This window comes from Schistocerca nitens, chromosome 9 (genome assembly GCF_023898315.1).
Source record: "Schistocerca nitens isolate TAMUIC-IGC-003100 chromosome 9, iqSchNite1.1, whole genome shotgun sequence".
Taxonomy (NCBI): domain Eukaryota; kingdom Metazoa; phylum Arthropoda; class Insecta; order Orthoptera; family Acrididae; genus Schistocerca; species Schistocerca nitens.
Window position 1 is genome coordinate 449414867 of NC_064622.1, and position 17201 is coordinate 449432067.

The following is a 17201-nucleotide window of genomic DNA, read 5'->3' on the forward strand; positions in this document are numbered from 1 at the left end:
CCCAAATACGATGACATACCTCCTCATCTAAATATTATAATAATTATTTGCTCTCACAGAGAGGTGCACACAGTGCACTTTAGGCAGCATACACGTTTTGTTCTGAATCCAAGCACAGTGTACGTGCCATGGTGCAGTTACTTCAGTAATTTAGGTACAGTAGCAATCCCCAGTAAAACAAGAGATACGAAAAGATTAGCCAATGAGAACTGGTAGTAGTTATCTGCACTAAAATACATTCAGAATCACTGTCTCGGTGGTGCCACAAGCTCTATGGCATATGCCAAAATAAGGGACACTGACTTGTGAAGAACTCACTTAGTGGCCACACCACTATGCCCTTAGGCAAACAAAAACACTAAAACATGTGATCTATTGATTGACACGAGATTAGACACCTACTTATTCCTACGGTAGACCGAGTAAGTGTGGATCGATTCTGACAATGCGGTTATTTATGCTACTGACGGGGCACAGTGCATGTGAGTCTATTCTGCTGCAATTACTACACTCCTGGAAATGGAAAAAAGAACACATTGACACCGGTGTGTCAGACCCACCATACTTGCTCCGGACACTGCGAGAGGGCTGTACAAGCAATGATCACACGCACGGCACAGCGGACACACCAGGAACCGCGGTGTTGGCCGTCGAATGGCGCTAGCTGCGCAGCATTTGTGCACCGCCGCCGTCAGTGTCAGCCAGTTTGCCGTGGCATACGGAGCTCCATCGCAGTCTTTAACACTGGTAGCATGCCGCGACAGCGTGGACGTGAACCGTATGTGCAGTTGACGGACTTTGAGCGAGGGCGTATAGTGGGCATGCGGAAGGCCGGGTGGACGTACCGCCGAATTGCTCAACACGTGGGGCGTGAGGTCTCCACAGTACATCGATGTTGTCGCCAGTGGTCGGCGGAAGGTGCACGTGCCCGTCGACCTGGGACCGGACCGCAGCGACGCACGGATGCACGCCAAGACCGTAGGATCCTACGCAGTGCCGTAGGGGACCGCACCGCCACTTCCCAGCAAATTAGGGACACTGCTGCTCCTGGTGTATCGGCGAGGACCATTCGCAACCGTCTCCATGAAGCTGGGCTACGGTCCCGCACACCATTAGGCCGTCTTCCACTCACGCCCCAACATCGTGCAGCCCGCCTCCAGTGGTGTCGCGACAGGCGTGAATGGAGGGACGAATGGAGACGTGTCGTCTTCAGCGATGAGAGTCGCTTCTGCCTTGGTGCCAATGATGGTCGTATGCGTGTTTGGCGCCGTGCAGGTGAGCGCCACAATCAGGACTGCATACGACCGAGGCACACAGGGCCAACACCCGGCATCATGGTGTGGGGAGCGATCTCCTACACTGGCCGTACACCACTGGTGATCGTCGAGGGGACACTGAATAGTGCACGGTACATCCAAACCGTCATCGAACCCATCGTTCTACCATTCCTAGACCGGCAAGGGAACTTGCTGTTCCAACAGGACAATGCACGTCCGCATGTATCCCGTGCCACCCAACGTGCTCTGGAAGGTGTAAGTCAACTACCCTGGCCAGCAAGATCTCCGGATCTGTCCCCCATTGAGCATGTTTGGGACTGGATGAAGCGTCGTCTCACGCGGTCTGCACGTCCAGCACAAACACTGGTCCCACTGAGGCGCCAGGTGGAAATGGCATGGCAAGCCGTTCCACAGGACTACATCCAGCATCTCTACGATCGTCTCCATGGGAGAATAGCAGCCTGCATTGCTGCGAAAGGTGGATATACACTGTACTAGTGCCGACATTGTGCATGCTCTGTTGCCTGTGTCTATGTGCCTGTGGTTCTATCAGTGTGATCATGTGATGTATCTGACCCCAGGAATGTGTCAATAAAGTTTCCCCTTCCTGGGACAATGGATTCACGGTGTTCTTATTTCAATTTCCAGGAGTGTATTTGACGCCCATAACCACATGCTCTGCAGTTAATTTTTTGACACTCCCACTTTTATCACTTACCCTATTGCCCTGTTGTCAGCTGTATTCTGAATTTCTTTCTTCTGTTGATGAGGAGCCAACTCGATTAATCAGGACTAAGCCCTGCGACAATACCAAGACTGTCCCATCCTTTTTCCAATCGCATTATACCAAAGTACCGCTCCTCTCTTGTAGCAGTGATCCATCTCACTTTATTGTTCTTGCCATAAGGCATCAACAGTGTCATAATAAAAGGAAAGCCTTAGATAGATCTATGAAGAATAGTAACTGTTCCTGAGAGAACAGATACCATTGATGACCGTGCAGCTTCTCTAGAATAAATGATAATTAATCTAAACCCTCAGCTGCTGACAGGTGTTGTTGATATACCTCAACGGGGACAGCTCAAAATGTGTGCCCTGACCAGGACTCGAATCTGGGATCACCTGCTTACATGACAGCTGTCCCCACTGAGGTACATCAACAACACCTGTCAACATCTGAGGGTTTTGATTAATTATCATTTATTCTAGAGAAGCCACACGGCCATCAACGATATCTGTTCTTTCAGGAACAGTTACTATTCTTCTTATATACTTAAAGGGTACCCGGCCATTGACCTCCGTCTGTGCGAATGTGCACAGGTTGCCTAAATCTTACAGGATCGTCACCTTAGTTGGTGCGAGTAATGAGCAGACGGGCAAATATCTATTAGCAACGTTACGAATGTAGATTGTGGACAGTTGGGAATGTGGGTCTCAAGGGAAGCGTGCAAGGGATAAGTCCCTGTAGTCATGCTATTCATCTGTGTCCTCGGTGGCTCAGATGGATAGAGCGTCTGCCATGTAAGCAGGTCATCCGGTTTCGAGTCCCGGTCGGGCCACACATTTTCAGCTGTCCCCATTGAGGTATATCAACAACACCTGTCAGCAGCTGAGGGTTTCGATTAATTATCATTTACCTTAGATAGATGTTAAATGGGGGTACAACTTTGCTGCTTGTTGGTTGTCAGGAAACTGTGTTCCTCTGTCACACCAGTTGCTACAGTGCAGCGCACATTGCTGAATGGCACACTCAGACTTATTCCAATTGAGTGGTCATTTCAAGCATTACGTCTGTGCTTGTAGCTCTACTGGTTATTGCCATTATTGCATGGATTTGGTATGCATATGGCTACTGTAAATCCCGCAAGCCATCACTGTGGGTTGTACCAGATCCAAAGCCAGATGGTGAATACTGTGAGTAACGTCTGATGAGTCACATACACTCCTGGAAATGGAAAAAAGAACACATTGACGCCGGTGTGTCAGACCCACCATACTTGCTCCGGACACTGCGAGAGGGCTGTACAAGCAATGATCACACGCACGGCACAGCAGACACACCAGGAACCGCGGTGTTGGCCATCGAATGGCGCTAGCTGCGCAGCATTTGTGCACCGCCGCCGTCAGTGTCAGCCAGTTTGCCGTGGCATACGGAGCTCCATCGCAGTCTTTAACAGTGGTAGCATGCCGCGACAGCGTGGACGTGAACCGTATGTGCAGTTGACGGACTTTGAGCGAGGGCGTATAGTGGGCATACGGGAGGCCGGGTGGACGTACAGCCGAATTGCTCAACACGTATGGCGTGAGGTCTCCACAGTACATCGATGTTGTCGCCAGTGGTCGGCGGAAGGTGCACGTGCCCGTCGACCTGGGACCGGACCGCAGCGACGCACGGATGCACGCCAAGACCGTAGGATCCTACGCAGTGCCGTAGGGGACCGCACCGCCACTTCCCAGCAAATTAGGGACACTGTTGCTCCTGGGGTATCGGCGAGGACCATTCGCAACCGTCTCCATGAAGCTGGGCTACGGTCCCGCACACCGTTAGGCCGTCTTCCGCTCACGCCCCAACATCGTGCAGCCCGCCTCCAGTGGTGTCGCGACAGGCATGAATGGAGGGACGAATGGAGACGTGTCGTCTTCAGCGATGAGAGTCGCTTCTGCCTTGGTGCCAATGATGGTCGTATGCGTGTTTGGCGCCGTGCAGGTGAGCACCACAATCAGGACTGCATACGACCGAGGCACACAGGGCCAACACCCGGCATCATGGTGTGGGGAGCGATCTCCTACACTGGCCGTACACCACTGGCGATCGTCGAGGGGACACTGAATAGTGCACGGTACATCCAAACTGTCATCGAACCCATCGTTCTACCATTCCTAGACCGGCAAGGGAACTTGCTGTTCCAACAGGACAATGCACGTCCGCATGTATCCCGTGCCACCCAACGTGCTCTAGAAGGTGTAAGTCAACTACCCTGGCCAGCAAGATCTCCGGATCTGTCCCCCATTGAGCATGTTTGGGACTGGATGAAGCGTCGTCTCACGCAGTCTGCACGTCCAGCACGAACGCTGGTCCAACTGAGGCACCAGGTGGAAATGGCATGGCAAGCCGTTCCACAGGACTACATCCAGCATCTCTACGATCGTCTCCATGGGAGAATAGCAGCCTGCATTGCTGCGAAAAGTGGATATACACTGTACTAGTGCCAACATTGTGCATGCTCTGTTGCCTGTGTCTATGTGCCTGTGGTTCTGTCAGTGTGATCATGTGATGTATCTGACCCCAGGAATGTGTCAATAAAGTTTCCCCTTCCTGGGACAATGAATTCACGGTGTTCTTATTTCAATTTCCAGGAGTGTATTTCACCGTCATGGGCCTCCAAATAGGTTAAGTTATAGAGTTTTGTGCTACTGTTGTATACTCAAGTTTTAAGCAAATTTGCAAGAAAACAGTTTATGGGAAAGTAGTTTTCATATACCACGAGTAAAAACAAACTAACTTCTTGTAATGAAGATGTTTGATGCTTGGTTTCTTCAATTGCCAATTTAGCCTCTTACAGGCTCACTCTGTATTCGTACCTACCTCTTATTGTTAGTTTATCCCCTGTTTATTGTGTGTCACTTGAGCCTTCATTGATATGACTCCCCTGTGTGAATGTTGCAGTCACTGGTATTCGACATGATCTCATTTGGCCAGCCGGCCCTCTTACTATCTCAACTCTCGGTCTGTATTACGCCCCCTGGGTGATAATGCACTTCGGCTCAGCTGCAGCCCAGCTGGCCGCCACCACCACCACCACCACCACCACCACCACCACCACCCAGGGTGCACACATGCAGTCGACTACCAGCTGTTGCACCGATACTGACAGCTTCACAAAGTGTGTAGAAAAAGACACTACATTACCATGTACTTCCAATTATGAAGGACTCAAGTGACGGCAATGGATAATGATATTGTAAAGTAGAAACACAAATTTTATACCCCCTGCCCCTATTACATATTTCATGATCAATTTTTTTAAAATGCGAATTCATTCCTCCGTTAGTTTTAAGACTCCTCTTTTAAATAAAAAACACAATGTTGGTCGTCTTTCACATATGTCAAAAGATAAACTTTTTGTGTTTTTAATAGGTTGTTAAGAGTGATTAGTAACAATAACAGACCTGTAACGAGCTCTCATGGAAGGTGGAAGGAATTGTACCTGGTAACATGTAAAAATGACTTCCATCATTTTAACTTAGCATCAGGTAGTGGTGTCAGCAGTTATGTAAGCTATTCTGCTGTACTGTGGCTGGCTCTCATGCTATTATACTGAGCTAGAGACACCACCTTGGTACTGCTGAGTGAGAGATGCCAACTTTCTGCCACAAACCTGCCAATGGGAGGACCGGGTGCAGTCACCTGAGGTACATAAGAGGGTCAGCGAAGTAGTGGCTGCAACAGCATGTCGCTCTCTTGCCTGCCAGCTTCCTTACCCTCTGGATGTGACCACCAGTTCTTCCTGTTGAGGGCGAAATGCTTTTTCCGTACCATGTGCAATTCATTCAACGGCTGAAGCCAGTTTTCAAGAACATTATACCCTTAGTGGTAGTTCTTGGGAATAAAACCCATTATTTCCCCTCAATCCTGGCATTTATCATTTTAGGTGTAGGAAAAATGCCCCAGATGCCCATCTGCTACTGTCCTGACATGAACAAAAGAGATCAGTCCAATGCCATGCATTGATGGCACCCTAGAATGCTTGAAAGGAGAAAAGTATTTCTCAACTATGGACGTGCAGACAGACTACTGGAAAACTGAGGCTGACTGGGAAAAGACTGCCTTCATATCTCCTGACAGTCTCTAAAACTACGATTTTCAGACTGTGTAAAGCTCTGGTCACCTTCAAACATATGATGGGCAACCTGTTTTGACATCTTAGATGGACAACAAGTCTTTGCTATCTATATGACATTGGTTTTTTGCAAATTTGATAAATATCTACGGTGCCCAACAATGATGTTGAAGTGTGTTCAAACTGCGTGCCTCTTTGCTGCCTACAAACAAAAATTTTGGGGTGTCTGGTGAATTGTGATTGAATCCATCCCAATTCAAAGGAAATAAGAGTAGCCAAAATTTTCCAACTCCTTAGCATATTTGTGATATGAAATTTTCCTAAAAATGTGCTCGTAGTATGAGTGATTCATAAAGGACTTCTGTACCAAGGCCCATCCCTTGCATGAACCACAACAGCAAGATGCCAAATATTCCTGAAATGAGGTGCAGGAAAGATCTTTCCTTGTTCTTAAGAGTTGCTAACAAATTCCAAGCATTGTGTGGCCAGAAAGCCGAGACAGAACTTAACACCGTCAATAGCTGTTATGAAAGAAGTGCAGTTCTAGGGCAAATTCAGCAACATTATAGTTTATCATTTCAGAATTGTCTCCAAGTCTGAGATGAACTACTCTAGAACGTAGACTGAGTCCCTTGCACCTGTCTGGGCCATCAATAAGTTCTGGCTTTATTTATTAAGCAAACCATTCACCATTTTGTGAACAACCATTCTCTATGCTGGCTGATTAGCCTGAAGGATCTGTCAAGTCAACTGTCGAAATAGAAACTGAGGCTTTGGGTTTATGACATCACAGCAGTATACAAATGTGAGTGCTAGCACAAGGATGCTAACTACCTTTCAAGGAATCCACTAGTGGAACACAACACTGTGGATGAAATATCAGTCATCACAAAATTAAATTACATTGCTGCTGAACAGAGGAAAGATCTAGCATGGCTGAAAACCATAGAAGCCTTGAAGAAAGAGGAGCAGATCAAAGGAGAATTCAAATTAATAAATAGAGATATGTGTTAGAGGAATTACGATTGAATGGGGTGGAAATGGTTGCCCATCATCCAAGGTCATCTATTTCCACTACGCTCCAACATCAGGTAGCCAGAGATTTGTGAAGACTCAAGGCAGAATCAGATGCAGGTATCACTGGACAGGTCTCTACCGATCTGTTACACACTATGTGAGATGTTGCAAGGGATATAAATGATTAAAGCATACACAGCAGTTACGTCTGGGGCATCCAGCACCAATCCCATCTACATCAGTGCCATTCCATGAAACTGGACTCAATCTTCTAGGGAGTTTCCAAAACTGACAAATAGGAATCAATGGGCAATAGCTTACACTGAGTATCATACCAGCTGTGCTGTCACCAAAGACATGATGACTGCTGAAGCTCTGGAAATTGCATAGTTCCTTGTAGGAAATATCATTTTAAAGCATGAGGCACCCATTGTGATTACCTCTGATCATGGAAATATTTTCAAGTCGAGACTAATATCAGTGGTAATTTCATGTTATAACATCACCCACAGGATCACAACTGCCTAGCATACACAGATGAATGGCCTCACAGAATATTTTAATAAGATATCAGCAGACATCCTCTTGATGTAAGTTGAAGTTGAACAGAGTGACTGGGAGATAACACTTTGCATACAACATAACGAAGCAAGACACTACAGCCTTCACACTATCCTTTCTGTCCCTACCGTTGTAGGACTGAAATGAGTATGGATACACTGTTCCTGTGCAACCATAGGTTACGTAGGGTGACTACATGAGACGCATAATCACCAGGACTGAAGAAATGAAGTAGCTGGGTTGCCTTATGGACGCTGGACACCCAAGAGAAAAACTGGGAGCATTATGACAGCAAGCACCATCCAGTCAGATACCATCTGGGAGACCCGGTGTGGGCTTTTTACTCCTTTGCAGAAATTGGGACTGTTAGGAAAGTTACTAGATAACTACTTTGGACCTGATCATATCCTTAGTCACTTGGTGGACATTACATATGATCCCTTATCAAGAGGAGAAACATAGTCCATGTTCTCTGTATGAAACCCTACTATAGTCCAGGAGCACATATCAATGATGAGAGGTTAAAGGAAACTGGAGACCCCTCAGTAATCACAAAGCCTTGATGGAAGGGGCTACCATTGATGCTCATCATAGTAATGATTAATGAAGTCACCAGAATACGAGGTTGGTGATGCAATACAAAGGACCTTAACAAGAAGGTGGTTCGATGAATCCTCTGCCGGGCACTCAAGTGTGATTTGTGAGGTATCCATGCAGATGTACATAAATCCAGGGTGCTGCAGTTGGCCCTGGTGAGAACTTCTCCAGGAGGAGGAGGACTGCCATGAGCCGTGGTGCACGCAGAGTGGTGTAGTGATCAGTGTTGCTGGCTTAAGTGCTGCAGGTCACCAGTTTAAGCCTGACCACTAGCAATTATTTTTTATTTATTACTTATCAGTTCTGTTCTAGCTGTACATTGGTTTTCATAATAAATATGCTTTCGGTGATAAGTTTTGTATTTCATTGACAAACCTGCTTTCGAATTGGGATTTGGTTCCGATTACAACATGACAATATTATGTAGGTGCTGACTGTGTTTCATTGACAACCCTGCTTTTGGACTGGGATTTGGTTCTGATCACAATGTGACAATATTATGTAGGTGTTCATAACATTTTGTTGAAGCTCAAACGAAATAAGAAGCTACATTGCACAGTCTCATGAGTAAGTTATCACAGTAAGCTAATTATGACTGCTTACAGGTAGACTGATTTTTAAATAAATTCCAGTTGGTCTGAAAAAATAGCACATGCTTTCAATTCAGCCATTGATCATGATGGCACTTATTGAACCCTCGAGTAAGTGCACCTATGTATATAAAGTGCGTCAATCACAGAAAAACTGTTTTGTACCATTCAATTATTGTAAGACTGTGCCTATTCCTTCATTACTACTTCAGTTAACACAGTGATAAGCTGTGTTGTCATATATCCAAATTAGCAGCAGTAATATTAAATAAACAGAGAGCTACATGAGAAAAAAATTTACGATCCATGCAAGAAAATGACCCAGAGTCCAAGCTAGCAGCACAGTCCCACAGGGAGGCAGTTATGAATGAAATAAATAGTAATCAAATAAGTGGTTGCAAGGGATCTGATGCAACTGTGGTGCTTAATGCATTGAGTGGGTCATTAGTGTGGAGTAACACCAGTGCGCAGCCAACAATGATGTAATAAAAGTTTATTTTATTATTGTTTAATTGTTATTTAGCTCATATAATCTAAGTTTATTTTGTGGTCATTTAATTAAACTAAGATTACACTGTGATTCTGCTCATACATGTTTACCTTGGTAACATAAAGACAGCTGTTCTTTACATGTGTATGAAGTATGCTGCATGCTCACTTGTGTTATGAAAAACGGTTCACCTGCTTGAGGGTTAAGAACAATGATAAATATGCATTCGTTAATCGAAGATCTATTGGGGTGGGCTTATGCAAATCATCTTAACACCAAAATATGCCCTTGCATCGGATACTATAACAAATTCAGTTTAAACTCTATAGAGGATCAAAGTTATACTCACAGATAAGTAACTGCTATACTTACCCTGCTTTTATCGAAGAATGGTGTAAGCATGAAGCCAAACATGATTATGGACAGACTGTAGAGAAGTATAAGAAGGAAGACAAGCAGATAGCTTGTATGCTGGAACACCTTCAATGTGAAGAGAAGTACAGTGCTTATGATAGTAAGCACCAGCACAAAAGCACCATAAATAATGAACCATGACAGCCTGTAAACAATACCATGCAGAGGTAACTAAATAAAGCATTTTATGCAACACACAAAATAAGCTAATACATTTATAATTTAACTGCAAAAAAGCTTATTGTAATATTATTTTTGCCTATGTATGGAAGGCATACATAGAAAGGAAGGTAAATTTATAGAGCACATTTATTACAGAATTATAAAGAAAATCTACTCATATCAAGATTGATGCTGATCAGAAAAAGCTGTTAGCACACAAGTAACTATTTTGTTACATTTCAATAAGCCATGAATTAAATAAAACTCAAGGAAGTATTCATGTTATACAAAAGATGACTTAGACACTAATGATTAAAATGAAGACATAGTGAAGATAGAGGCGGGGCAAGGAGACACAATTGGAAAAAGTGAAAAAGAAGCGCTAATGTTAAACTGCAGAACACACATTCACAAACTGGAGTGTGCCAAAAAATTATATAATTTATTACATTAAACAGGTATCCCCTGGAGCAATTAAATAACTGATGAAAGTTATGAAACATTACTCAAAATTAGTAGACCACATACTCAGTGCAATGTAACTGCTTACTGCTATAATAATATTACAAATGACACACTAATATCCATATCATAAAACGATTTTCTTATTTGAAGTATTTACTTGTTCCCCATTATTCATTTGTTTGTTGAGTGCATACAGAGGTTTGCAACCTCTTGTACAATTACTAACTTCGCTTTCACAAGTATTATACAAAAACTCATAAAATATTTAAACTCTTTTTTAATCATTGCTGAAACGTTAAAAGTAGCTCTTCACAAAGTAAAAGACATGCATCTTACACTGTTTACTGTTGATTAGGCAATCTAAGACTTTTGGACCTTCCTCACACAAATGGCCACCTACTAAAACTAACAATATTAGGGAAACAGATTGCCACTCACCATAAAGAACACCCAGTGAATTTCAGACAGGCACAAGGAAAACCCTGCTACACATTAATAGCTTGTGGCCAAAGCCTTCAGCCTTCATCAGCAAAGAAAACACACACACACACACACACACACACACACACACACACACACACACACACACACACACAAAGGAAGCAAGCATACCTTGTGTACATGTCTGACCACAGCTGCCAGTGGTAGTGGTCATGCATGCAATTTGTGTGTGTGTGTGTGTGTGTGTGTGTGTGTGTGTGTGTGTGTGTGTGTTCTCTCTTTGCTGAAAACTTTGGGCAAAAGCTATTAAAGTGTAACTGCATTTTCACTGTGGCTCTCTGCAACTCAAATGCTCATCTTTACAGTTAGTAGAATATATCCTTTTCCTAATGTTGCTGGTATTTCAGACTGGAGTTTCCATTTAGCAAAATGATGTTTGGATGAATAGAAAGCTAAATAAAGGGACTTAGTAAATTTAGTAGGGCCTAGAAGTTATCCCAAGTTTCAGTGAAAGGCTTGTCATGTTTTCTACCACTAAATTACTGTATAGGCTCATGATTACAATTGAAAAATGAAATGCTGTATGGCAAGGGCCCACTATCAAGTAGTGCAAGTCCTTTTAGTTGATGCGGCTTCAGCAAGTTGCATGTCAATAAGGATGATATGATGATGAAGACAGCACAACATCCAGTCTCAGTCAGGAATCGAACCCAGGCCCCTCACATGACATTCTGCTGCACTGACCACTCAGCTATGGAGGCAGACATTGGAATTCAGCTTGCTACATTTTATGTTCTTGCATACACATAGTTATAACAATATGTTTTGTAAGATGATGGGGACAAGAGGAGACAAAGAGACACACTCTGCTATTCACCTTCCAGCTTCCATCTTAGTCTCCCCTTGTCCTCAAAACAAGAGGGTCGGTCTCATCCTGGTGTCTGAATGAGCTACCTTTCCTTTTTAACCTTTCCCAACCTACTCTTCTCCACTCCTCATGAATAGATCTGTTCCTCCTGAAATATCAGATTGTGTCATGTATTTTTATATGTAGCTAGTGGCAGTAGTGATATTTAACGTCCTGAAAGTAAGAAATTCTGCCACACAATTTTATAATTTTTGAAAATGAGTTTTCCATTTGAGAGAGTTACAGAAATGGTCAGAACCAGAAATTATGAGAAATCTACACTTGATTTTTTTAGTACATTTAGAATACAGGAAATACATTAGAAGAGTGGAAATTAACAGTAATCCACCCACTCCACTATATGAACAGTATGACAAGCAATATGTCAACAGTTACAGAAAGTGTCACTTCTATCAATGGCATATAAAGTATTACCACAAATTCCCCTGAATACAGTTGTAGAAACTTGGGGCAAAAAGCTAGAACATTGTGGTGGTCTCTGAAAGAAAAGATTCTGCACAGAACAAATTTTTAACTTAAAAATAATAACTTGACACAAAATATTAATCAGCAAACCTATACTATTATAACATATATTATAAGCTATTAATTGGATGAGAGATTTGATACAGTAGACAAAGAAACAATAGACAAAGCTGAGGATTTGGTGTTAAAGTGACATCAGCAAACATAATCTGTGAAATAAATATGATATATGGCATGAAATTTAAGGAAGAAATATCATGGGGATTTTAAATAAAAATAATATACGAGAAGGTCATCACCGTTATTTTTAACTTTGTTTTAGAAACTACTTAAGGGTTTGGAATTTGGAGCTAAAAAAACCACAAAACTGAACCACTAATTCCATAAAGGAAATCCAATGAAAGGTCAACTGCCTACAAGACATTAGTCAAATCAGGTTATCTTCCATTAGGAAAGTTGGTGCATTCAGTGACTGTGATATTATTTATAAATTATAGAGCTGAGCAATCATTCGTCCTTTTTTGTAGGTTTTATTTGACAAGTCCATATTTCAGCTAGTGTCTAGCCATTATCAATGCACTATTTTCTAGCCTCGATTCATGTCAGTTTCCTGTTGTTCCGTCATATTCAAAGAACTATGACTGACGCCCAATCAAAGCAGCCTGTGAAATTATACAGTCCAATCGTACATGATGGCTTGTTGCACAGTAGGACGAGGGGATGGTGATGCTACCTTTATGGAGCGGGATGAAGTAAGAACAGAACTATAAGTGCCAGACAATAGAACGCAGGGCTTGTGGCTAGTCAGTAAGTTGCAAGCGACTGTGTAATGCACTTGCTTTTACATGGATCTCCTGGGGAGCAGGATTTCACAGGTCCAGCAATTGCATCAACACCTTTCTGAATAATAAATGGATTTTCCATTGGGAAGGACAGACCATTTTCAGTAAGAGAAACAATGAGGAACCGTGGTGCAGCTGGAAGGGTCTTTGAATAGTTACCATCATTCCATCTACATTTCATTTCATAGACATAGATTGTGAAGATGATTGGCTCATTGCGAGAAAATCCGCCATGATAGCCAGCGTCTTCGATGGTGCACTCTTTCCAACGGGGGCTCACTTTACAAGAGGGTGCATAGGGTTTAGGTGATTGGTCCCTCTGTCAGGTGTTCAGGAGGTGTGGCCTGAGGTGTGAACAATCGGCACTTTGGGAAGGTAGTACCTCAGACAGTCACCCCTCCCTGTGCTTTCCTGTACCAGGGGGTATGTGTGAACCCTACCTGTCGACTCGGGGCTGGGAATTGTGTGTTACCCAGTCACCTGTTCTGTGTCAGATGTGTGGGCCGACCTTCAGGAATGCACAGGGAGAAAGAAGAAAAAGAGCCCCCTGGGGGAAAGGGGGGCAAAAAGTGGTATCAGAATTTAAGTAGAAGACACAAAATTAATGAGGAATATAAAAATTTGCCAAAATACATAGACACAAATAGATGAAATAGAGCAAAGCAGTAACTTTAAATATCTTGGAGAAAGCACATGGCAGACAGGATTATAAACATTTTCCATAGAGTTAAGATTTATTTAAAATTAAAAAAAGCTATGTAATAATGGTAATATCGGTATATTTATATGCATCTGAAAATTTAACACTGCCCTTTAAGCTGAACAGAATAGGCAAACTTTCAAGATGTTATTTAATGGGTGTAATACACATAAGAAAAGGCTTGGAAAATTTGAAGTAATGAGAAGATCTACTAAAACATACAAAAAAATACATGAATTAATGGTAAAGAGAAGGTTAATCTTCTGTGGCAGCTCTACCATATGTATGGATCAGTCTAACAAAACAAGCATTCCTTTATTTCTGGAAAGACAAGTCAATCATTGCATGGATTACAGAAGCAAGGAAAAAAGCAGGAAGAGACAAATATCTGAGAAATGGAAATAATAATAGGTATTTAAGTAATAAAATACTAAATTGATATTCATTTCAAGGCTGAAAAAAAAATTAGGAACAACATGGATGAAAAAAAGAAAAAGACATGGTATGGGGAGAAGATGGAGGAGTACTGGGAAAAATGAAGACAGCAAATGAGGAGGAGGAACTGAAAATGTTATAAAATTAATTGATACAAAGATTTTTAGGGTCACCTCAGATAGTGCTGTGAGTTACCGTGTTTACCAAATCTGGCAAATGGAAGTACATAATTTATGAGTAGAAACTGAAAAGTTGCCGCAAGCATACTTTTAAATGCAATGGCAAATAACAAATCTCAATTTCAACCTCTCTCACCAGAAGACAGAATCCCTGAGTCCCATAATCTTCATACCCTCCTTAATTTTATTTTCTTTCTCACCGACGATGAGTATAAGCAGGTATGTAATGAACTGTGATAATGCCATCACCATGTACAGTGGTATGACAACACGGAACGCAACCATCCAGTCTGTAAAACAAGAACTTTCATTAAGCAATGAAAACACTGCAAAGCTCATAGTACAAGGACAAATTAGGAAAGTATTTTCATAAAAGGAAGATTAGGTGAATGGGGAGGGTGAAGTTGTGGACGGAGACCAAAACTTAACTACAGCAAGCAGACTCAAACAGATGTTATGAAGAGCTGGTGAAAACGACAACAGCAGCAACAACATGAGCAATATGTTCCCCTAACTTCTGGTTTACTGACTTGGTAGCTGTTACATTTATGCACACAGATATAAACCTGGAACAAACCATAATTCGTTTCATAATGCACTTCTGCATTTATCACATAAATAAAATAGTTATAATGAACTATAATTTTGCTTTGGAATGTACAGTCACATAGGTTTAGTTATAAGAATATTATTTTGTTCAAGTAATGGCTCACTGTAGCAGACTTCTGATTCAGTACCTACACAAATCTTTGATTTGGTCAGAAAATTCTCTCTCTCTCTCTCTCTCTCTCTCTCTCTCTCTCTCTCTCTCTCCACACATCTAGGGGTGTCAGACACAACATCACGTAAGTACAAGCCATTTACATAAGACATTTTTGCAGCCCACAAGCTTTGCATTCTTTTGATTACAGTACAAACCCTTGAAGTTTTTTTATCAGTGATCTGTAATTTGATAATAGATGTATTCCTGAGTCAGTCCAATGCTCTTGATGTGCATCCTTTCTTCTGTGAACAATTTATCAAAGCTCTGTTGTTCAGCTTATTAAAAATCTTCATTATTAGTCAGGTAAGTCTATCCTGAGCAGCTGACTGTAAAATTTAAGTTGTTATTTTCTTATTGACTCCCTTAGCCAACCATTATTCCAGTATAACTCTTCTCTTCCCTGCAGTCCATACTATCCATTGTCTTAGGACCCATTACGTTGCCAAGGGTACTGAAACCAAACTTTTTATTTTTAATTGGAGTTTTTATATCTTTTAAACACATATTTGCTATCAACTTTTGCATAGTTTCTCTGATGTTATTTCATTTCATTCAAATCATTCTCATGATTCCATCCATCTCACTGCAGTGAATTTAACACAGAATTCCTGGTGTTGAAAAGAATTACTAAAACTTTAGTATACAATGATAGCATTTCTTGTACTTTTGTAGAAAACAATGAATAGTTACTGTCAGATCTGCACAAATGATCTACTCTTTGCATTTTAGCAACAACTATTGAGCACAATGAATTTAAATTCTTAAACAACTAATCAGAATTTAAAGAAAAGCTTTCATAATATACACAGAAGCAGCACACAAGGTGCTTCAGCAATTTTCTGTATGAGATATGCTTTTGAGGAACATACACATTACCACCATTTGATAATAACAATACAAATTTATTTCAGAATGATGTATTTCCTTTCTGACTTACCTCCTGTATATGCTTCTTTTGGAAAAAGTTCAAGCAAGATGTGAGGTACACTAATATCCTTGCGATTAGAATCCAGCTAAAAATCAAATGGGAAAGCAAATAGTTAATCAGATGTACAGTGCTGTATTTTAGGTACATGTAAAATTTGGAAAATAACATGTTTAGTTAAAACAAGAGAAAAATACATTTGAATAGTTTCTGCTACAAGACTAAAACATGCAATGTAGGAAGAAACATGTCACCATCACTGTCATGTACTTTAATTCTTGGAAACTTTGAAATAATACTGGAACAAAATACATGGTTTACATTTTATTACAAGTTACCTACTTTCCAACTCCATCAACAGGTATATGTGGTTGGCAATAGATAAAAAATATTGATCCTTGACAGCTTATTTTAAGAGTTACATCACAAATGCAATTAACAAAATTCACTGCATACACCAAGCAAAACCCAATGTATCAACTAAATACTCCAGTTATTCAGCAATTTCTGGTAAGTTAACTAAAGTATCTCAAGAGAGTAAAAATGCCTAGACCCAACAGGTACCTACATTATTTTACACACATTATATAGAAGAGCTCCCATTCAAGCAGCAGGTACTGGAAATCACTGAAGCAACTAAGCATTTCTGGTAATTGCTAAAAGGCACAGGTGATCCCTGTTTTTGAGGAGGGTTATCAGACGGATGAGCCTACTCATAGACCTATATTGTTGACAACTATTCATAAAACTATGGAACATAATTTATGCTAACATATCATCACTTTCAGGAAGACTGAAAAATCCTCTGATAATGAATAAAGAAGGATGCCATCAAAGTCTTGTGAAACTCAGCTGACAGCCAGAAGGTAATAGACAGAGGCATCCAGGTTAATGATGTATTCCAGGAGCATCGAGTTCATTTCTATATTTTATGTAAATAAGATAAAGTGCAAGCTTACAGAATACTAGATCTCCTTAGGAATTGATTTGATGATATCCTAGCAAAATGAATTCAGTGCATCCTTCAAGCTGGGGACAAATCATTAGATGTGAAAACAGCTTTGGGCATACCTGAAGGTAGTTGTGTTGGTCACTATGCACATAAATGA

General features: G+C 41.6%; 1 protein-coding gene across 2 annotated transcripts in view; it reads right to left on the bottom strand.

Moving 5' to 3' along the window:
- Nucleotides 1-17201, bottom strand: part of LOC126202954 (cholesterol transporter ABCA5-like) — a 329252-nt gene that overhangs the window by 193587 nt on the left and 118464 nt on the right. For both annotated transcript variants that reach the window (XM_049937074.1, XM_049937072.1), the window contains exons 6-8: nt 16105-16180; nt 14541-14694; nt 9746-9932 (exon numbers count right to left, since the gene is read on the bottom strand). In XM_049937074.1, the coding sequence (XP_049793031.1) occupies nt 9746-9932; nt 14541-14694; nt 16105-16180 (417 nt within the window). The remainder of the gene's footprint in view (nt 1-9745; nt 9933-14540; nt 14695-16104; nt 16181-17201) is intronic.